Below are 24,098 nucleotides of genomic sequence, written 5' to 3'. Positions count from 1 at the left end.
ATTGGCAGGTGTTGGTTATAAATTCATATACTTTCACATATAAGCTTGTCATCACTTTAAATCTCAGGATGAATGCCATTTATGAGCAATTAAAGTCCAGGAAATGTTCAAATTTCTAAAACATTTGGAATATCCGTACAGTAGAAAATTATGGAGTCATTAAAAATAACATTCTTGGCTCCCAGTCAAGATGTCAAAGTAGGTAAATGCTGTCCTTGCGTCCTGTCATGACCATATCCAAATTATAACAGAACTACATACAACACAACCATCATGAAGAATCACCAGAAGTCTAGCTAAACAGAATTCCTATACTAAGGTTATACAAAAGAAGCCAAATCAAGACTGGTGGGATGGGTAGAGATGTGGAACAGTCTGATCCCACACCCACATGTGGTGATTAAAAGTTGGGAGTGCTATCTTAGCTGCAGAGGTCCCTTCTAAGGAGTATAGGGTCCAAGCACCTACACCAGGCTCCTCAGCACAGGGTTCCAGAGCCAGGGAGAAAAGTCTCACAACTTCTGGCTGTGAAAATGAGCAGAGATTGTTACTGAGTGAGATGAAGGGCTGCTGGAGTCCCAGGTTTTCCTCTTAAAGGACTTGCACATGAACGTACTTGCTGACAGACTCACTTGCTCTGAGCTCCAGTGCTGAAGCAGCAGCTCGAAAGGCACCAGGGACATATGGGAGGAGCTGAGTTGTCAGGCTTCAGGATGAGGGCTGCAGGGGCAGCTTTCTCCCAGACAGAAGGGCTGGCAGTAGCCATTGTTCCTTTGTTGAGCTCTCCTCCCACCCACTTGCACCATCTCAATCTCTGTCAAACTGCCTAACACGGATTGCCCACCCAGGTGACTCCCTGAGACCCGGACCCACCCAAATTGTGGGCCCACCCAAGCTGCTCCCAGTAGATTTTCTGTATAAATGGCTTTTGTCTTGGCTCATGTTGTGGAATTTCCTAAAATCTCTCAAAGGTTCACAAACCCCAAACAAACAGCATCTGGCCTTGGCATGTCCTGTACTTCTTGCTAAGCAGCCTCAAGCCTAGCACTATTAGCAGTCAGTCTCAGTACGTGGCTTGGCCAGTCAAGGTACCTCCAAGCCCAGTGCAGGCAACAACATCTGCAAATGGCTTTGTGGTTCATGCAAGGTGCCCACGCAGGGCACAGTCTGCAGCTTAACTTGACCTGTAGTATTTCCCCTCCCAAGTGGTCCCAAGGCTGACACATCCCATAGCCAGCTTTATACCCAGCTGGAGCATTATCCAGCTGTCTCAGGGGATGACTCACCCAAAGGGCACATTGTGCAGGCACCAGAGCCCTGCTAAAGCGAATCCTGCTCTGTAGGGTCAGCCCCTGCATAACAATTCTTCCACTGTACTCAGCCAGTCCCAAAACCAATAAACCTGAGAGTCAATTCCTCCCATTTATGTGCAAACAGCAACCAACGCTCACCTACAACAGGAGGGCACACAGAGAGTACACAAGGGACAAACCTGTAGTACCCAACTCAGGAGACCAGGAAATCTGTGCCAAAGCCCCACAGCACACCTACTGCATGAGGCCACTCTACTAAGACCAGGAGACATAGCAGCCCTACCTAATACATAGAGGCAACAAATACATGGAGGCAGCCAAAAAGGGTAGACAAAGAAACATGACCCAAATAAAAGAGCAAAACAAAGCTTCATAAAAATAACTAAACAAAATGGAGACAAGCAACCTACCAGTCACAGAGTTCAAAACACTGGTTATAAGGATGCTCAGCAAACTCAGAGATAACTTCAGCAAAGAGATATAAAACAAAAATGGAGATAGAAAATGTAAAAAAGAAAAACAGTCATAAATAAAAAATACAATAACTGAAATGAGAATACATTAGAAGGAATCAACAATAGATTAGATGAAGCAGATGATTGAATTAGCAATTTAAAAAATAAGATAGCAGAGAACACCCAAACAGAACAACAGAAGAAAAAAGAATCCAAAAATATAAAGATAGTTTAAGAGGCCTCTGGAACAACAACAAACATATCAACATTTGCATCATAGGGATACCAGAAAACAGAAGAGAGAGAGCAAGGAATTGAAAACCTATCTAAAGAAATAATGACAGAAAACTTCCCTAACGTGGTGAAGGAAATAAATATAAAAGCACAGGAAGCACAGAGAGTCCAAACAAGATGACCCCCAAAAGGCCCATACCAAGACACATTATAATTAAAATGCCAAAATTTAAAAACAAAGAAAGAATCTTAAAACCAGCAAGAGGAAAGCAGTTAGTTACCTACACGGGGGCTCCCATAAGACTGTCAGCTGATTTCTCAACAGAAACTTTTCAGGCAACAAGGTATTGGCACAAAATACTCAAAGTAATGAAAAACAAGAATGTACAACCAAGATTACTCTACCCAGCAAAGCTATCATTTAGAACTGAAGGACAGATAAATAGCTTCCCAGACAAGAAAAAGCTAAAGGAGTTTACCAACACCAAATCATAAGTGCTTTAATATTTTTAAAAAATCAAAAATATGAATAATAAAATGGGAGTAACTATATATCTATCAACAATTACTTTCAATGTAAATAGATTAAATGCTCCAATCAAAATGGATAAGAAAACAAGACCCTTACGTATATGCTGCCTACAAGTAAAGGGATGGGAAAAAGATATTTCGTGAAAATGGAAACGAAAAATAAAAAAATCTGAGGTAGCAATACTTATACCAGACAAAATAGACTTTAAAACAAAGGCTATAACAAGAGACAAAGAAGGACCCAGTAATCCCACTTCAGAGTATTTATCTAAAGAAACCCAAAAATGGTACTCTGAGGGGATGTGAGCATCCATATGTTCATTGCAGTGTTGTTGGCTATGATCAAGATGTGGAGGCAGCCTGGGTATCTGTTCATGGATGAATAGATAAAGAGGAGGTGGTGCAATCGAATATTGTTCAGCCAGGGAAGATAAAGGGTTCTTGACATCTGAGGCAGCATGGATGGACCTGGAAGGTATTGGGCGGAGCGTAGTATGTCAGACAGAGAAAGACAGATGCAATGTGATTTCACTTATATGTGGAATCTAAAGAACAAAATAAACAAACAAAACAGAAACCAACTCATAGATACAGAGAACTTTTTGATGGTTGCCAGATAGGAGGGTGTTTGGGAGTGGGTGAAAAAGAAGAAGGGATTAAGTACCAATTGGTTGTTACACAGTAGTCATGGCGATGTAGGGTATAGCATAGGGAATATGGTCAATAATATTGTAATAACTCTGTATGGTGTCAGATGGGTACTAGACTTATTGGAGTGATTACTTTGTAAGTTATATAAATGTCTAATCACTATGTTGTATTCCTGATACTAACCTAATATTATATGGCTACTGTAATTAGAAATAAAAAAAATATTAAAATAGCATTATCAAACAATATTTAGAGAAAAGGGAAAATATTCATAATACAACTTTTTAAAAAGATACTAAACTTTGTGTAACATATGATCCCAATTATGGAAACACACTTAGGTATATATTACATATACACAGGCATATATTAAGTAACTTCTTTAGAAAAATTAAATTAGGTCCACGTTGTATAGTACAAGCAGTCTATATTTCTCATTGGTAGCACTCACAGCAATGGTGACACATTCCATCAATAACACTCAGTGGTTTGTCTTGTGCACCTCAGTACGTCTGGTGCCAGCACTGTGATTGACCCATACTATGTAATCAATAAATGTTTGCTAAACAAAATAATGGCTGATATAACAAACTCATAAATAGAAAAGGACTGTAAAGAAACAGACAAAAAATGATTTAAAGTTGTTTCCTTAGGAGTGATTTGATAGAAGTTGTAATTTTCTTTTAAAAAATTCTACGTGAAAAAATTCTAAAACTAATATCATATATAATCACATGTTATTAGTAAAAGAAGTCACCCTCCATAAAGCACATATTGTATGATTCCATTTATATGATATGTCCAGTATAGGCATTCAATAGAAAAGACAGATAAGTGGTTGCCTAGGGTGGGGGGACAGCAAGTAAATGCTAAAGAGATTTCTTGTAGGCATGATGAAAATATCCTAAAATTAGATTATAGTGATGATTACACAACTCTGTAAATATGCTAAAAATATTGAATTGTACATTTTAAACAGAATTATATTAAATTGTAAAGTATATCTCAATAAAGCTGTTTGAGATATTTCAGGTATTTTAAATAGTAGTAAAAATTATTTCATTATCAGCTTTTTAAAAAATTTGAACCCACAAACAGGCTGTTAGTGTTGTAGCTCTGTATATATCCCTAATTGGGTTTTTTCCTCCTTTTCTCATAACTTTTCAACAAAAGGCAACAGAGACAAACTTAACACAAAGTGTGAGACAACCCACAGAAGATATATTTCTTGGATCATAAGTTTAGTTACCTTAAGTAGAAATCCTTCCAGATTTGCTACATTATTATTTGAACCCTCCCCCCCACCAACACACACAAAATTCTCAATAATGAAACATAAGAAAACCTACTGTCTATTGGAAAATATGCAGTATTCCCCAAATAATAAACTTGTGAAACTGAAACTATTCCTTCTTTCTGCCTCCAGTTCACATGTCTCTGACCATCAGCTCCTAAATAGCATATTTTTATCATGTAATAACTCTCCAACTACTCAGCTCTGAGTTCTGTAAATTCTTCATTGTACCTCTTATAAAATGGAATGGCTAGGTAGAGTTTTTCCAAGGGAGTAAGACATCTCTTTGAATTGCTGAAAGAAAACTCCCTGGCTACCTGACATTTTCCTTCAGAGACTAGAGTGTGAAATAATTTTGAGGCAGCTGGTGAGCATCCGGAAGATTGAGGGTCATGATGCCAGCAGGACTGGCTCCATCCTGGGAGTGGGGTGGGAGGGGGGAGGGATACTGAAATGGCACAGCCACTGAAATCATAAAAATCAATCATAAAGATCCATACCAGAACGGACACCAAAAACCATTTTTATCTGTTCTCTGAAATTGACTTCAAATTTCAATCTCTTAAGCACAGACTTCTTACTTTTGACACCACATAAAGTCTGATAAATTATAAGCACTTGGTTATATGATTATACTTAAGAGATAATAATACCATGATGGAACACTCAAAATTGCAAACTCACTTAAACTTGCTCAATTTAAAAATAGTTTCAAACTTCAAATTTTACAAACGATTGTTGAATCAAGGTAATGAAAGTAGAAGTGTTCCAATAGCGTTATTCTTTCAACTTTTCTGTATATTTGAAAAATGTTCAAATATAAAGTAAAAGTTGTACTTAAAGTAACATAATTATATTTCAAGTAACATAATGACATTTAAAGTAATATAACTAGTGATCCCAGAGTTGAAATTGTCTTTCCAGGACCAGATGTATAAGAGCTCCATGCAACTGGAAAACCTACAACAGCCTTCTGAGGGTTCAGACTTTCTCATGCCTCACGTGCTTCAGACCAGCTCTTCCTGTTCCGCTTCCGGCGATTCCCTTAGTTACTATGGTATATTTCAACTGCCCTCCTGTCCACCCTCAGATGCCACCACCTTTTCTACCTTCTCCATCTTTCGTGGTCCTTGTCTCCTCAAGAATAATGGGAATAAAGCACCCAACTTCCTTCCTGTGACAGGACTCAGATTTAGTGCTTACCTGACTCTAGAGCCCAAGCTGTTAACAACTAACCTTTGCCAGTTCCCAGGGTTAATTATTCTCTAGGAAAATATAGAGAACTGCGGAACCCCACCCAGTCTCCCTTAAGGTTTAGTCTCAGGGTACATTTTCTCAGGCCTCCTCTTGCCTGTTTCCTTTGCATCTGCATCCAGACCCACAGCCAACTTTCTTCTCCTAGTGATAATTACCATTATGTACTCTATATCACCCTTTTTCATTCTGTCCTTGAAAATAGGCAAAAGGAAATATTTTTTTGTCTCTGTCTTTTGCTTTAGTGGGTTAATTTCTATTCACAATGGAGAAACAGGAAAAATGGAACAAATGTAGAAAAATTATACCAATCTTAATGTAGTGGTCCCTCATCTATATATATTAGGTTAAACTACATGAAATTGCCATTATTCAATTTTGTCCTACAAAAACACTTTCATTTGAAACTGTTACTGAACCCTTTCTGAGAGGGTAACAGAAAACCCCTCTGCTTTTACATCGGGCATACCCATTCTTTGAATCCTGCCTTTAACATGCAATTAAGAAAGAACAATTGCTGTCTCTCTGGAAAATTTGTTATAGCTAAGGATGCTATGGACTGTATGCTTGTGTCCCCAAATTCCTATGTTGAAACCTTAATCTCCAGTGCAGTGGTATTTGGAGATGGAGCCTTTGTTAGGTAATTAGATCATGAGAGTGGAGCCCTCATGGTGGGATTAGTCTGTCTGTCTGTCTGTCTGTATCATGTGAGGATACAGCCAGAAGGCAGCTGTCTACAACAATCCAGGAAAGAGGCTGCTGGCAAATCTTGAACTTCCTGGCCTCCAGAAATGCGAGAAATATGTTTGTTTTTTAAGCCACCCAGTTTATGTTTTGTGTTGTTGTAGAAGCCAAAATGATTAAGACAAAGGATTTCCAGAGTGAGCAACAGCCCATTTTCCAAAGCTCTACTTCGAGCAAGTGAATTTCCTCAAAAAAAAAAAAAAAAAGAAAAAGAAAGAAAGTTTACTAGGTTGGGAAGAAGTTCTTTTCTCTAGGACATCTACACATCCTCTTGATGTTTTCCTTTGCCTTTCATGGGAAGGGCCAGATATGTCATACTCTGACACATAGATAGAAAGCCAATACATCATAAAAAATGGCCTACAGTGGGTGATTTGTGGACAAAATAAACAAAAGCAATATAATACTTTTAAAAAAGTATTTCTAAACCTAAGAATGAATTGTCGACCTTGGACAGAACTAATCCTAGAAGAAAGAATATCTGGTCCTACATGAGAATTCAGATTTTTCAATTTCTTGGCCACCTATTGATTAGCAACATTTCCAAGGAACAATTTTACATCTTTCATTTTAAATTGATTTTTCTTTGTAGCGAGACTTTGCTTTTTGAGAGCACTGAACCAAAGAATTCATTTAATTTTACTTTTTTTAATCAATGTCTACAAGAACTTCTCAGTCAATAGATTGCCCTTGTTCTCCATTAGACACCATTCTAGGCTGTTCACTGACCTTTTGTGTCCCATGTAATATTGCAACACTTTTAGTCTTAGAGGAAATGTTTTTGTCATTTTCCACCTTTGCTCTGTCATTTTAACTCCAAACTTCACTCTGTAATTTCTCAGTTTCTCTTTTGGACTTGACATGTATTATGTGCCTTTTGTGCCCTTAATTACTTTTTGTACTTTGGGGTTGATCCATGTTGGTCTTTTCTAATCCTACCGTATTGATTGTTGTACAGCAAGCTTCCTCCCCTCTAAGAACACTGTCTTTAAATGATTTTCTTTCTTTCCAATGCTGAGAACCACTAAATTATATTTTTCCTACCAGTCCTTTCCAGGAAATCTCAGGCTATCCACAGTTGTGGAAACCAAAATCTATTCCCTAGAATCATAATTACGTCTCTCTCAACATTAACTCTCTGTATGCAAGTTTCATAAAGAAACCTCAGGTATATGTGTCAAGAGCTGAAAATAAATTTAATTTTCAGGAGAATATTCAGGAAGCAACAAAAACATAATAATTTACAAAGATATGAGAAAGATTAAATAAAGAAAGGTTTATTAAAGAATTATAAAGTGGGAAATATTAAAGAACCATGTAAGTACTTCAGTCTTTAAAAATGTAAGAGTAAATAACTTTAATGTCTAATGTGCCAAATATAAAAGGAGCAGCTATTAAGAAGGCCATCATTTGTCATATACAACCTACCATCTTGTCTTAAGTAGACTTCTGCAACAGTCTCCCCATTGGTCTCATTCTGTCCAGTATCATTTCCCTCCAACCCATTCTCCAGAATGCTGCCAGAGGCATTATCTTAAAATGCATATCTAATCATTTCTCTGCTGGAAAACCTTTCAATGGCTCTCCATTCCATCTAGAACAAAGCCCAAATGCTTATAAAACCCCACATATCTGGATTCTGTTTACTTTTCTAACCTCATCTCTAGTCATTCTTTCTTCCCAAGATCTATATACTCCAAACAAAACATTCTTTATGACCTCTCTCTGGACTTTTATATACACGTACGTTTTTTCTCCTGCACAGAATGCTCTTTCCTGCCCCAACTCTTCTTGGTCTATCCAATGCCTATTCATCCTACATGTAGATGCCATTTCTTACTGGATTCTTTAACTAAAATTAAGTACCCCCCATAATTCACTGTATTTCTCCTATCCTAATACATAATATATGTTATATTACCTTGTTTACATATCTGCATCCCACTCTAGTCAACAAGAAATATGATGGCAATGACAATGTTTACCTTTTTTTTTGCCCTGGTTTTTCAACACCCAGCACAAAATCTAGCACCTGATGATGTTTGATAAATACTTTGTTGGATGAATGTTGTGCAAATATTTAGGTGATGACATTGTCTGGTAACCCAAGGCTTAATTTGAACCTCTAGATCCAATCCTTATTGAAAATCTTTCTAGAATAAGTATTGGCAACCCTTATCATATATGTTAAATAAAGTTCATTAGCAAGTTGCTTTTGGCATGTGCATTAATTGCTGCTTCTATTTTCTCTTCCCTACAATCATAAGGGCTTGTAGTCATTGGTACAAGCTACCCATGCTGCCCCAAATTCAGCAGCTGGTGTTCCCACAGCATCCTCCTGATTCCCTTTGCCTGTTCAGTGGTACTCATTCAGTTACCATACTCTCTCATGTCCCACTCCAGTGAAAAGTCTAGTAAACTCCCTAGGAAACTGATGTTCCCACCATTGTTAGCCTGACAATAGGACAGAACAAGCATCTTAGCACTCCTTCTAAAGACTGCCAACCTCTATATAGTCTATAATGGATCAACCTACTTTTCTGTCTTCGTAAATCGAGTACAATAAGAAAAACTGAATTATCTTTGAGATGACTTAGCAGCTTATAAGATTTCAGAATCATCATTTTTTGTCATAGTTCTCTGGGAACTGTAGATTTTTGAGATGGAAAAAAGTGAGTTGAAACTCTACTATTCCTTTCTATTAGTTTCTGAAATCAAAGACTACTTAATTTAATATATTCTGCTTGATTAAAAACAATTTCTTCCCTTCTCTTCAAAATTTCTCCTGAAAGAGCAGGAAATTTTGTCAACTAAGGGTACAATAAAGAGAGACTAAATTGAATAGATTTGAAATGTTTGCATATCCGTTTACCCATTAAGCTAATATCAAATATTTCAAGACTAAAATTATGAAGAAAAATTATACTGATATCATAAATACAAATAAGTTCTTCCTTGATTTTGCAAGAAATGATATTTTTAAATATCAGGAAAAGGAGATAAAATATAAAGCCTTTGAGCATTTGAAAGAACAGATCCAAATCAAAAACACTTTCCATTGGTTTATTGACAAAAAATAAATAAATAAAAGTGATGTAGCTTACTGTCCAAAGTATTTTCATACCTCTTACTAATAAAAATAGTACGCATTTTGCTTTAAAAAAAGGTGAAACTTCATGTCAAGGATACAAGAGAAAAACTGTATGGTGAATGTAAAACAAAGTGCTATCAAAAACATTGGTAGTAATTTATTGGTGAGTATAATTTAAAATCAAATGCTTTCTGAGTTACAGAATGTGGGATAATCAACCTGTCAGCATTAAAATGAGCCATGAATTTTCAAAAAGGGCATCAGTGGAAATAAACAGTAAAAAAGCCATTTTGGACTATCCTAAATCTAAAACAACCTTAGTTCCCAAATGTACTTGTTCATTTGTTTCTTTTTATTTTTGACTATAAATTTGCTGACAGACATTGTGTCTCACAATTGTTAGTCAAACTTCTGTGTTTCTTCGATGTTCAACAAATAATTGCTCTCAGTCATGCCTCCTGCTTTCAATTCTACCACAAAGTAAACTTTGGTACATGACCAGGGACCCTAACATTTTCTAGTGTCTCTTCCTTTCCATCAGAAACCATAACCAGCAAATAGGTCTTGAATGATTTTCCTAGTCCAGCACTGACAGAAGACACAGACCTATGACTCTATCCAAATAGACTCAGCCCATGAAAATGAGTCAGAATTGAAGTCACATAACTGGACCAGTGATTGAAAGGTTGGGCATTTAAACAGATAAACAATGGATAAAAATTTTAATAAGTTTAAGATATTTTCTGCCCAGTGGTATGTCTGGAATTCTAATAATCACAAATGGCCTACTACAACTTTATCAAGATGTGCTTCACAAAATAACATGGGAAGGTATCCCCAAATGGGTTTCCATGATCAATAAATGTAGAAGAAGCTACACAATACAATTTTTTGCTTGGAGATTCATTAAGTGTATTAGCATATTAAAAGATCAAAGAAGTCTAGCAATAAAGAAACCTGTGTAGCTTTGTTTAATGTGGTATTTGCCAAACCTATTAAGATCGCAGAGAACTGGTATCCCAAGGAATAGGCTCAAGGAAGAGCTGAACTGCTCAGCCATTCATATTTCCTTTTTCTTGACTCCCTAGGGCTACTCCATAAGCCTAGGCATTGGTCATATGATGTCTTACAACAGCGCTTCTTAAACATCTCTGTGCATAAAATTCATTGGCGATCTTGTAAAAATATAGATTCTGAGTTAGTAGACCTGAGCTGAAACCTGAGGGTCTGCATTTCTAACAAGTCTTCAGGTAATGCTATTGCTGTTGGTCTCTATCGCATTTCGAGTAACAAGGCTCTGCAGAAACATTGCAATAGGAAGATCATCACATCTCTGGTCTCTTCATCTTACCCTTCCTAACAATGAATCCTCCTAAAATATTACTTTTAACAAACAGTTTGTCATTTTGCTGATCAAAAACCTTCCGTAGTTCCCTATTCCCTTCAACATTAGTAACGCAACAGTAGACGTTTATTGGACCTTTATTGTGTGGCAAGTAGATTGAGGCAGCCCAAGATTTTATACAGTTTAGAACTCGGTGGGTAAGAAACAATAGGCAGAATGCTAGGAGTCAAAAAATAAGGAAGGGAATAGCTAATTTCTTCAAACCTCAGTTTCCTCATCTGTAAATTGAGGATTAAACTAGACCAGTGATATTTAACCCTCTATGTGCACTGCAGTCACTGATAAAGAGTCTCAGCCTAAACCAATGAAATTCAGATTCTCAGTATCTCCTGCAGCAGGGTAGTTCCCCAGGTGATGCTAACGTGCAGCCAGGTTTGAGAACCACTGGACTAACCAATGATTCCCAAAGGATTGCCCATACCATCAACATCAGCATCAGCTAGAAACTTGTTAGAATGCGAATTCTCAGGCCTCACCCCAAACCTACTGAATCAAAAATTGAGGGGGCAGGGTCCAGAAATCTGGTTGACTGATTTAAAAACCACTGGACTAAACAATCAGTAAATTTCTTTCCAGCTCTAAAATGCTATCATTCTTTGATCTCACAGCCTTTGCAAGGACATTTGTTAAGACTTTTGGACTAAAAGTGTGAACTCTGGAATTTGACATCCTGGATTTAAATGGCAGCATTTACACTTAATTGCTGTGCACACTTAATGAGTTTCATTGTCTGTGTTTCAGGTTCTCATCTATAAAATAAGGATAATCATAGTACCTATTCTCACAGAGTTGTTATGAAAATTAAATTATTTCATATACATAACTCACTTGGCAGAGAGCCCGAAAAGTGATATTTCATTATTCAGTTTTTACCCTCCTAGAGAGGCCTTCCCTGGCCACTCTATCCAAAATTGCAACCTACGCCCTTCATTCCACTGTCCCCTCCCCTAGTTTATTTTTCTCCTTTGCAGTTATTGTTCTCTAACAAACTACATATTTCACTTACTGCTTTGTTTATTATCTCTCTTTTCCCACTAGGATGTAAGTGCTATAAAATCAAGGATTTTTGTCCATTTTTCTGAGAGTTTTCTCATTGTCTCAATGTCTAACACAGGATCTGACATATTGGAAGTACTCAAAAAGTATTGGTGGGGTAAATGCGTGAATAAATGTTAACTATTACCAATATTATTATTAGCAATCCAAAATTTTCTTTATTGAAACATAACAGTTTATACTTCCTGTTTATTGTCCCAATTTGTGTTTCTGTCTTATTCCATGCTTTATTCAAATTTTGTCCCAGACCTAACAAGGCCCTTCTATCTAATTTCAGCTCATTTTTAGGCCCTGCTCAAGTTCTACCTCTTTCTTTGTTATTCCCTAATGATTCCAGCTCTCTAGTTTTCTGAAAGTCTATAGGGTTTACTGTTTATACTATCAGCATAACACTTAATTATCTTAATTTAATGTCAGTAGAATGAGTAGCTTCTAAGAAATTTACTGATTTCAAAGGAAACAACGGAAAAACTTACCATGAATTAGCCATGCTGCCCTCACGTGACAGAAACAGCGCTCTGACTTTCACAAAGCACTTTCATACACATCAGCCTAGTTTGGAGTAGATAACCACAAAGACTAAGTTTTCTAACTCTCAGATTTCAAAATAGCTTCAAGTAAAGAATGGAGAGAACATTGTTTGAGGTTAAAATTAAGAATAAATCATGGAAGTCATAACAAACGCAGATAATGACCCAAGAAGTTGTTGAATTCACAGGTGGTAAATAAGTGGTTCTCTTGCCCTCAATCATCCTGCCAACTGGGTCTGGAAGAGGCTCACTGTAATCCCCAATGTAGTCCTTTAGGTAGACATTACCAATTAATCAGAGGAGGCAGGCAAGGGGACAGCCATTTGCCACTGTAACCTTGTCTAACCATCTTGGTTCTAAACGTAAAGAAATTGATGCTAAGAAATTTAAAGTGACTTGTCAGCCAGACACATACATGGTAGCAGAGCAAGACCAGAACCAACATCCTGATTCCTTATCCAGGATTTTCTCCACTAATCTCCCTAATTCATTTCTGAAATTTGGTATTTAAATTTCCATTCTAAAGGAGTCAAAGCACAAGAAGCAAACCTTTGATAGAGAGTTTTCATATTAACGGTCATGAAAGTAACATTGAAATGAAAAACTGACAGCTTTGAGTCGAATGATAGAGAGTTGGTTAGTCTGTTATTTTTCAGTTGGGTTTATTTACCTAAATCTAAAATATGTCATGACTGGAAATAGACAAAACAGATTATTTTAATTCCACTGTTCTAGAAAAAGAAAAGGAAATAGTCTTCATTAATAGGAACTGGGCCCAAGTCCAGTCCTAAAATAGCTTATACTATTGAATCTACTTTTTAAAGATGACCTTTCTCCCATTAATGGCAAAGCATTATTTTAAATATAGCTTAATCACTAAATTTAAATTATAGAAAAACATACATATTTGAAGAAATGTGAAAAAAAGAGATAAGGGAGAGAAATAAACATCTATTTTAATATAAATGATGACCGTTACCTCACCATGGATATTATACCCCCATTTAATTTTATTATCATTGTTTTACTTTTAAAAATTAGTTTCTTTTTCAACTGTAATTGACATACAATAATATATTAATTTCAGATGTACAACACATTGATTACACATTTATGTACCTTATGAAGTGATCACCCCAATAAGTCTAGCACCCATCCAACACCATACATAGTTATTACAATATTATTGACTATATTTTCTATTCTGTACTTTATATCCCCATGGCTATTTTTATATTGGCAATTTGTATTATGCTAAGTGAAATAAGTCAAGACAGAGAAAGATAAATATCATATGATTTCACTTTGGGTGGAATCTAAAAAACAAAATAAGTGAACAAAAAAACCCAGAAACAAACTCATAGATATAGAGAACAAATTGATGGTCACCAGATGGGAGGGGTGTTGGGGGAATGAGTGAAAAAGTTGAGGACATAAAACTCGTAGCTTCTTGGGTGTAGAAATATTACTTATGACATATTTCTTAAATTTTACAATGAAATATTTTCTTTCAGGCAATTTCCTAACAGAAAAGTGAATATAAGGCATACGATTTATTGGCACTTAGTGAAACTAAGATGTTAACACAAATAAATCCTCAGGGTGCTTTAAGACATACTATAAAGACTTCCTTTCAAGTACAGAAACAAATAAGGGGTGAAATGAGGCATTCCCACGTAGGCTAACGTATAAAAAGTCTTGGTAAACTGTCAGCTTAACAATCCTATTTAAATATCTACTAGCTTTGTTGCTAACGTGCACCTGGAAACATAAAATTCACACCAGTTTCAGATGAAATTTATTACTCCTCTCTGAGGCAATTTTTGCTCCTAAATGATTTGCCCCAGGCTCATCTTGGCTGTCTCCAGCACGGTGTTCCTATTTGTTGTCCCCAAAGCATATAGTACCCTGGAGCTACATGCATAAAAATACTGGTGTTCCCCTCCAAGACCCCTTCCACAGTCACAGGAGCCAATGGTACATTCCGAAATGCAGCACAAGGCGGTAGCTTGCCTGGGCTACTAGCATCAGGCTAACCCGGAACCTGGGTCGGCCCTGAAGAAACCCCCTCTAAAGAGTAACAGCCATCACTGTCCCTGCCTCTGTCCCAATGCCCTGTCGTGGTGTCCACCCAAACTGAAATGCTTGAACTCAAGAGGTCAGTCACACTGTGCACTGAAGAGGCTGCGATCCTCTTCTAGGCTATCTAATAACCACTATGCAATCCTATGACAAGACATCAAAGTCCTAAACTTCAATCTCTACTTCAGTCACATAATTCACCTTTTCCACATGTCGAATTTTCATTTGTACCTTAGTCATATGTCATAAAACCACAGTGCCCATATATGGGTATTTCCTTCATGTTTTGCTTCTGTCATCTATCAATTCTCTGTGAGTAAAACCTGGTCACTGTTCTTGATGTGATTCTCATATCATGACATCTAGCACAGCTTCACAGGTCATTTCATGCTTACTGAATATTTTCTATGAATAGTGGTGACGCTGGTGGTGCTGCAGCTTCTCTGTTCTAACCTAACTAGTACATAAATGGTATCCTATGAATGGACAAGTTTTGCCAAGCTCTATGCTGTTTTCTATGATTTTTGTTACAGATTTCTAATTATTATAGTTTTCATTTATTCCACTTGTAAAAAAAAAAAAAAAAAAAAAAACCTCCAAAAAAATTGATGAAAAAATAACAGTAAACGTCCTGACAGAGTGAGTTGAGTAATGACTCAAGACCAAGGAGTCTGACTTATAAATGCCATAGAGAAAGTCATTCATTAATTGAAGGTCAAAGGCTTGCAAGCTACTTAACATGAAATAGAGGCCAACAGAAACATCAATTAGTGGAAGTGAAAAAAAAAAAGTCGATAGTCATGTGAAAGAAGGTTTTCTTTCTGATGGTGGAAGTTGTGATGTCTCTTTTAGCTCATCTAGTAATCAATATTCAGAAAAGAGAGATAAATTTTAAATTAACATGGAAAAAAGCTAGGTAACACTTACCTTACGAGTGTCTCATGGTTCCAAAACTCCAGGAGCATGTCAGGTCTGAAAATGATTTTCCTTTAAAGCATTGGTAAGTATGGCAGCACCTCCCTGCTCTCAAATCACATAAGCCAATCTAAACTACAATGTAATTGCAGTAACAATGCCGACTCAGCAATTCTATTTGGAATACACTTAACCATTTATAACACACTTCTGAATTTCAATTTGTGAGCAAAACAAAACCCATTGTTTATTTAGCACATATACACTACGTCTCAGGCACCATGTCAATTGAATCCTTACCTTGGTCTGTGAGATAATTATTGTTATTCTCTTTTACAGAGAAGCAAAACAGGCCTGAAAAACTAATGAGCCTCAAGCATGAGTAAGTTAGTAACACTGTTTATTTGCATAAAAGAAAATGTCCGTTAAGTTGGTCATTTCTCCTGTTTTCATATTTGAGCAACTGCAATCCCCACGCTGAAGGCACTGGCTCTGGACACACAATTCCTGTAACACGGTCATAGGAGCAGGGTCCCTGTTAGGGACCGTCTGCAGAGTACAATGTATTTGCAGCCTATATAGACTTAGACACATTTTGGGCCCTTTTTTTAAGAGTTTTGTTAGACCTTTTTATCCTATTTTTAATAACTCTTTTAATCTTTCTAAACTACTAAACCAAAGATCAAAGCTGCTGCTGAGCTTTAAGCTACATACTATGTCTTCCATTTTAATTTGTACTTATGCAAACTTTCACTTCTTTTTCCATAGCAAGAAATCAATTTCCCTTCACAAAGGAATAAAAGTTGGCCCTAAGGAAAATAGCATTCATTTTCAATAAACACTTACTAGGTACCTTTTTGAAAGTTAAGAAAAGCCTGAAGAGGGTAAAAGAGATGGATAAGACTTGGTCTGTGTCTGCCAGGGGGTTAAATTCTAATTGGGGAGACAGAAATAGTAGGTAGGAATCGGGGTCAAATTTAAAGTGGAACCTCATGGTCCCTCTCCCAGAAACAACTTCTGACACCATGTTACTTCTCCAGGAGGCAGTTCTGGCTTTCCAATATGAGAGAGGGCTGAAAACAGTAATCCTCTAAGATAAATGTTAAAGATTCTGGTTCTAGCAATAACTGTTAAAGTGGAGGGGGCAATGCAGGAGAAAGGGGGCAGCTTCAGAATTGACTCAAGGATGCATGGGGATGTGCTTTTTACAAACCACATAGCCTCTGCTTACCACACCTTCCCCAGAAACACTGCTATAGGGAGCCCCCAGGCAAAGAAGGGAAGCTGTCACATATCTCAGAGGTCTTGATATAGGAAAGGTTGAGAACCACGAGGTCTAACATGCTGCAATTTTCAGGTGCAGCTTCTAGTGACACCACAGTGTATATTCGTTTTTCTATTTGTCCTTCTTTAGTATTGAACAAATCATATTTTAAACAAAAGTCCAAATCAATAGGGACTTAATTCAAGTAGGTGATTACCTTTGTCACTCATTAAGATAAGAGGCTGTCTCTTCAGAAGAAGGCCTGAATCATCTCAAAGTTGAGTTGCTTAGAAAGCAGTCTGTGATAAAAACAAGTATGAAGATGGTTACCTAAAGCAAATGACTTGAATTTATTCAAAAAACAACCTTTTGGGAATACTCCCATAAACTACTATGGTTTATTACTTCTTAGAAACCCAGAGAATTAGCCTAATTCTCATCTAACATAAAATACTGTAGGCATCTACTCTCTTTTGAGAAGACTTCATTCTCTTCTTTACTACTAAAGTAAAATTCCCAGTGCCACAGCCGGCTTAATCGATCTTTGTCCTTATTTTTATTATCTACTCTCACACTTCATATCCACCTGGAAATCATCCCTAACCAGCTGACGTGTCTATCTTATCCTCCCCCCATATGCACCCTTTCTTCAGCACTCACATTTATGTTTTTATGTTAGCTGCCACACTGACCAACAAATTGTGGTAGACAGCATTTTTCTTTTGAGTTCAGCTTTTTTTCCCCTCATTATAGGGAAATGGTTGTTTTTAATGATTATACAATACATTACTCATAAAATTTTGTTACAGACAAGCATTTTTTAAATGAAAGGGAAAAGCTACTTAATTTTACCACATAGAAATCACTACTAAAATTTTGTTATTTTTCCTATCAGTCCTTTTTCTATGTATGTTTAACTTTGTATTTCAAAAGAATTTTAGACTTATAGAAAGTTGCAAAAATAGTACAGAGAGTTCCTGGATACCTTTCACCCGGCTTCTCCTACTGGTAATACCTTCTATTACTATAGAGTAATTATCAAAATCTTCCATGTATATTTTGACAAGGTTGAAATCACACTTCTTGATCACTGATTCTTATATTTAACATGATAGCATAAGCATTTATATTACTTCAAAAACATTAATTTATTGTCCAAGTAATGTCATACAATTTCAATGCATGTTTTTTTAAAACTATTTCCACACTGTTGGAATAGTTGAATGAATAATCAGAATAATTATAGTTGAATGAATAATTAGATTACTTGCAATTTTTTTCTATTATTAAAAATCCTCATCAACACAGTTTATGCTTTAAATCACCTACTAATTTTGTAGGTCAAAAAATGTTGTCTCATTTTAAATTGTTTTTTTAGTTATTACTGAAGATAAACATTTTAAATGTTTATTAATCATTTTTATTTCATCTTTTATAAGTGATTTGTTTGGGCTCTTTGCCCATGTACTTATGGGTGTCTAAATATATTACTTAACAATTTTTATAAAGCTTGCACATTAAGAATATTAAGAATTTGGACCCAAAGTTTGCAAATATTTTTCATTGATGATTACATTTTAATTATGTTTTGTTTTCATTTTGATAATCCAAAGCAATTTTGCCAATTGAAAACATCTCTTTTATAGTAGCAATTCATAATTGAAAGACATTTTCATAAAACAAGACTTTCATCCACTAACCCAGTGTTTCTGAAACTGAGATCCACCCACCATGAAGCATGTGAAATTGTGACTGTTGGGAATTCAGGAATTTTTTTTTCTTAAAAAGTGTCCATATGTTATTCAAGTTTGACAAAAACTGCTACAGATACAAAGGTCAAATCCCAAGCTATAATGAGATGACATATCATACAAAATATAGTTTAACCATAAGTTTAATTTGCATTACACGTTCCCTCATGTTAGTTATTTCATACTATTTTAGTGTCTTATAAATATTCAGAACTAAACTATAATAAATTTTGTATTACACTTTCCCTCGTGTTAGTTATTTCATACTATTTTAATGTCTTATAAATATTCAGAACTAAACTAAAAAACAATTTCTTTTTTATCGTTACAAACTAAAAATCAGAAAGTTGTATTACACTTCAGCAATCCCAAATTACTTAAACGTCCCCAAACAGCCCAAGCTTGCTTATATCTCCTGCCTCTGCTCTTACTGCTCCCTTTGCCTAGAATCGGTCCTGCTCTATCCCCACAAAGTGGAAAACTCCTGGGCCTCACTGTCATCCCGCTCAATCATGCCACCACTTCCTCCCAAACATTGTCTTAATATTGAGTTCTCCACTAACGTTTTCTCTGTTTACTTTTACTGTCACATGTTAATTTTTTTTTTATAGCTGCCCCTCCTCCCCAACTGTCAGGGACCTGAGAACAGGAGATTCAGTCATGGCTGCAGCCCCAGTACCTAGCAAAGTTCCTGACATATAATAGGAGCCCCATTATGTTTATAAAGTGAGCTGAGTTATCCATATAAGGTAAAAATCTTCTGGGAGAGTTACAAGAAACTCGCCCTTATTTTCTGAACTGTACTGATAAATAACACAAGGTCATGTGTCATCAGTGTTGCCTCGGGGGTCCCCGTTTCACTCGGGCACCATCCAAAGCTTTCTATTCAGCGACAGTGACTCAGGGAGAAAAGAACACCTTCCTCGGGCAGGTGATTAATAATCACTCTTATTTTTTATTTAGTTTTTTTAACATTGAAATAATTTCAAACTTACAGAAAAAATGGAAGAATAGAACAAAGAACTGCTGTATACCCTTTAACCAGATTCACTAACTGTTATCATGCTGCCATATCTAATTTCTCTCTCGTTACTCACACACACACCACCAGATATTTTTCCGGAACAATTTGAGTTATTTGCAGAATCATGCCCTTTATCCCTATATATTTTGGTGCTCATTTCCAAAGAACAAGGGCATTCTCTTATGTAGCTACAGCACATTCATCAAATCCAGGAATATTTATACAATACTTTTATCTAATACACAGTCTACTTAAATTTTTTACAATTGTTTCAATGAAGTCCTTTGCACATTTTCTTTTCTCTGATTCAGACGCAAAATCGTACATTACATGTAGTTGGCATATCTTGTTGGTCTTCTTCCTTTGCAACAGTCCTTCACACTTTGTTTTTCATGACATTGAAATTTTTCAAAAGTACCTTTGGGTTTGTCTCATGTTTCTGTGTGATTCAATCGGGGTTATGCATTTTCAGCAGGAATGTTATATAAAGGGTGTTGTGACTTCCTCAGCATGTCACATCAGGAATCAAATCTCAGTTTATCTCATTATTGGTGATATTAATTTTGACCACTAAATAAGGTGGTGTCGGTCAGGTTTCTCCACTGTAAAGTTGCTATTTCTCACCTTCTAATTAATAAGTAACTCTGGGCAGATGCTTTGATAATATATAAATACTCTGCTCCTCTTCAAACGTTTAGCAGCCATTGATTATTCTGAATCAACCCCAGTGGTTGCAAAATGGTGATTTTCTACCTCCACTATTCCTTCTACATCTGTTAGTTGACGTAACCATTCTTTTTGCTGAAGGTTCTTCTTCTTGACTTGTCTTTGTACTCCCTATAAGGATGTCCAAATTAAAGACTTTTTTCAAAAATCATTTTTAAATCTATTTTGAAAATGTTATCACACTTTTTCAATTTTGCATTTTTAGTATTACATATTAAGAAGTCCAGAGCTAGCATTTCATATTGCTCCACATAACCATTGTTCTACTTCCTTAAACTTAGTTTGAAACTTCTAAGTCTTGCTTCAAACTTCTAATGACAAGCCAATACTACACTCCCATCCTTCCCTGTCTTGCTGCAACTGAGTCCACAACGGGATATGAACTGAGACATAGTAACAGAGAGTTACTATGACTGGCTGAATATAATATTCAGCTCCCTTAGGCAGACAGGTGTAGTCCTATGGTGGAGAAGGCACCTTGGGTAACAATAACTCTATGACAATTTCCTAATTAAAAGCACCCAATTCCCTTTCTTCTAATTATATAGTTCTTTGGCATCCTCCTGTCCTTAATTTTATTTCCAAGCTTTCTTTCCCACGGGGAATAAAATGTGCTGACAAGCTAACATGACTATCCTAGTCTGCGTGGCAGTTAATTTTCTCATACAAACTTGTAAATTGATGTTCTGGTTTATAATCAGACTCTTAAAAATTTGATTAGAAGGAATAAATTTGCCTGGGCCTGTTAACCTCTGGGTATCATGTATAACCCAGTTCCTGAACCTGAAAGCTGCGTGTCAGACTCTGGACAACGATGATCACTGAGAAATGACACAGACACTGTAACCCCAGACTGAAACAGCCATTCAGATTTCACATTACTGTACTTCACAGAGTAGCTGTGAGTATTACAATGAGTTAATATGTATTAAAGGGCCTGGAACATGTTAGACTCTCAATAAACATTTGTCTGCTGTTTTATTTTTTACACCATATGCAACTCAACATGGGTGGAAGAATATCCAAGTTTGAAAAATTTCCAATGAACTGAAATGATCCTAAATTTTTTTCCTGTTCCATCTCAATCTAACCCTGACCTTCCTTCTGTCAAAAACATTTCCTTTTTAGTGTTTTCTCATTTGCACCACCACTTTTTGCCACTGGCTGTCTTCACAGTTCATCATTCAGTAATGCTAAGAGAAAGGATAGATTCAAATAAAAGTAATATCTAAAAATAACTTTATATATTCTGGGGAATAATTTGCAAGTTCTGTGATCTTGGGCAAGTCACTTAATCTTTCTACATAACTGTGTCATTAGTCAGTAACTACGCCTCAACAGCCCAGCCTATAATGTCTCTTTGTTTCCCTCCCATCTCTAACATCTATAAGCTATTTCACTACTCAGGACTTAGCACAAAGTAAGCACTACTAACATTTACGTTGAATGATTGGATAAATACATTTTAAGACTACATTTTGCTCACAAATCTCATAAGTAAGACCAATTTTCACAATGAAGAAAATGGAAATCAGTCACTAACTTGCTATCCATAAGGTTTAAAGATCCTATTTGAAGAAAAATGATTGACAAAAAATTCATTGACTGATGGTAAAGAACAGATAGTAATGTAGGATTTCTATATGCTAACCTCAACACCATTATGGTGGGTGAGTGAGTAGGTGGATTGATGGATCAGCTGACAAAATACTTTATTCATACAAAAAAATATACCTTGCCAACCTTTTTAAGCATAAATTCCTTGCCAGGTTTTTCCATTTGGGCTTTATTCCCTCCTCTAAATGTTCAGAAAACCTTGCTCACAAAAGCTAATTTGACAAATCTATGCCTCTGGAGTTTCTGTCACTTTTAAGAAATGATGACACCTTTCAATATTGATTATAATCACAATACATAAAATGAGCTTCCATTTGTGGCTCTTTGGTTTTATAGTAGCATATTTCCTTTCTATAAATTATCTTTAGCTTTCTATCTTACCTATTCGACATTTGTGACTCTATAACTGGTAATTTCCCCATACCTTTCATCTTTGTTAAACAATTTAACAAATTGTTTGAGAAATTTTTAAAAATTCAATTTCAATCTATTATAGAAGAAATATAGCAGAAACCAGGACAACAGTGTGAAATTAATATACCAAGTCAAGAATGGAAAAACTTGAACTTGCAGAAAAAGTTTTAGTCTTTTCTACTAAACCTCAAATTTTCAGAAAAAGTATTAGAACTATATTTCTGTTTTGTTTCTTCCTTTATCCATAATTACTGTATCCTAAATAATATCATTTATATCTTCTAGACTTCAGTTCCCCTCAGTTCAGTTTAGTTCTGTTTAACAAACGTTATACACTACCTGCTAAGAGCCAGCCACAATACCAGGTTCTTAGGAGTGAAAGGTTAATAAGACATTTTCTAACTCTCATGAAGTTCATAGATTAATTAGTACATTATGTTTTCCTTTTCAAAGCCTCTGTCCTCATTCTCATTTCAGTCTGAATTGCTCTACTTTTACAGGTTTTATTTATTGGGGTTTGATATAAGATATCACTGCTCTAAGTTGTTTAAAAAATCACTGGTCTGGAGGAAGCAACCAACATTTAAGTAATTATAATACGTGTTATAGAGGTAATAAATGTACTTTGTCAGCCTGGGTTCCCCCGAATACAGAGCCTAAGACAAAGAAGTATGATTCAAAGAACAAAAGTTAGTGAAGCAGGGAAAGAAGGAGAATCAAAAAAAAAAAATCATTATTGAATTGACTGGCGACCCATACAGATAGCTGGATATTCAGTCTTACAGGACCACCATGATAATCTCCAAGGGAAAGAAAGCAGGAAGCATTCATCCATTACTCTGCTCTTCATTGGTCAAGGACATCCCCCCAGGGCATTAACTCTCCATCACTTCTGAGTTTCACATGCTTGAGTGCTGAGCAAAATCCCAGGAGTGTCCCATGCTACTTCACCATCAAGTGAAGAATCCACAGTGGGTGGACTGGGGGAGTGACAGGTAAACTGCACAGGCCTGAGGCAGGGCACTGTCAGGCTTTGCCTACAAAAAGATGGACAGCATCTTCACAGAGATGGACATTGCAGTTGTGGTGGGTAAGACCAACAATATTTGAAGTGGTGCACAAGAAGCAACTGATACAAGTATATGAGTATATAAGGCACAGAAATGGCAAACAGGCATGGGTATTTCAGACAGAAGAGTATATATATTTGATACAGAGATTTGAAATACCAAGATGTATTTGAGGAATTGTGAGACAATCAGTATTCCTGGAGTTGAAGTGGCAGTAGATGAGGTTAGAGATGTGGACAAGGCCCAAAACATAATGAACTTGATAAGCCATGTTGGGAGTTTAAATTTAGTATCAGAAAAAAATGGATAGTCATTTGAGAGGTTTTAAACAAAAAAGTGAATTTGGGAGAGGGTATAAATAGAATAATACTGATTAACATTATTATATTTGTGAAGTGAGAAGGGGGATGTGTGACAAGGAAATAGGAAATACAAAAAGGCAGAATACTATCTTTAGATAGATTATGCTGTTAAGGATATATATTGTAGGCTCTAGATCTACCACTAAAAAAATAATAATAAAAGGTATAGCCAAGAAGCAAATAGAGGAAATAAAAATAGAACACAATATACAATCAACCCAAAAGTCAGGAGAAAAGAGCAACAAAGGAAAAAAATATAAGCAACAGACTGAAAAAAAAAATAGCGAGATAGTGTACTTAAATCCAAACATTTTA

The 24,098-nt window shown here is 36.1% G+C and overlaps 1 protein-coding gene across 5 annotated transcripts in view; it reads right to left on the bottom strand.

Annotated features, from left to right (window-relative positions):
• Window positions 1-24,098, bottom strand: part of SLC44A5 (solute carrier family 44 member 5) — a 319,228-nt gene that overhangs the window by 235,471 nt on the left and 59,659 nt on the right. Inside the window, exon 1 of one of the 5 annotated variants that reach the window (XM_081055082.1) lies at window positions 17,037-17,098. The exons of 3 other annotated variants lie outside the window; for them this stretch is intronic. In XM_081055082.1, the coding sequence (XP_080911208.1) occupies window positions 17,037-17,049 (13 nt within the window). In that variant the 5' untranslated portion in view covers window positions 17,050-17,098. Of the gene's footprint in view, window positions 1-17,036; window positions 17,099-24,098 lie in introns of those variants that run through there. One more of the 5 variants, XM_081055084.1, reaches the window with a different exon arrangement.

This window comes from Rhinolophus hipposideros, assembly GCF_964194185.1.
Source record: "Rhinolophus hipposideros genome assembly, chromosome: 8".
Classification (NCBI taxonomy): domain Eukaryota; kingdom Metazoa; phylum Chordata; class Mammalia; order Chiroptera; family Rhinolophidae; genus Rhinolophus; species Rhinolophus hipposideros.
The sequence above is the reverse complement of the archived record's forward strand: the minus strand, read 5'-3'. Positions and strand labels throughout refer to the sequence as shown.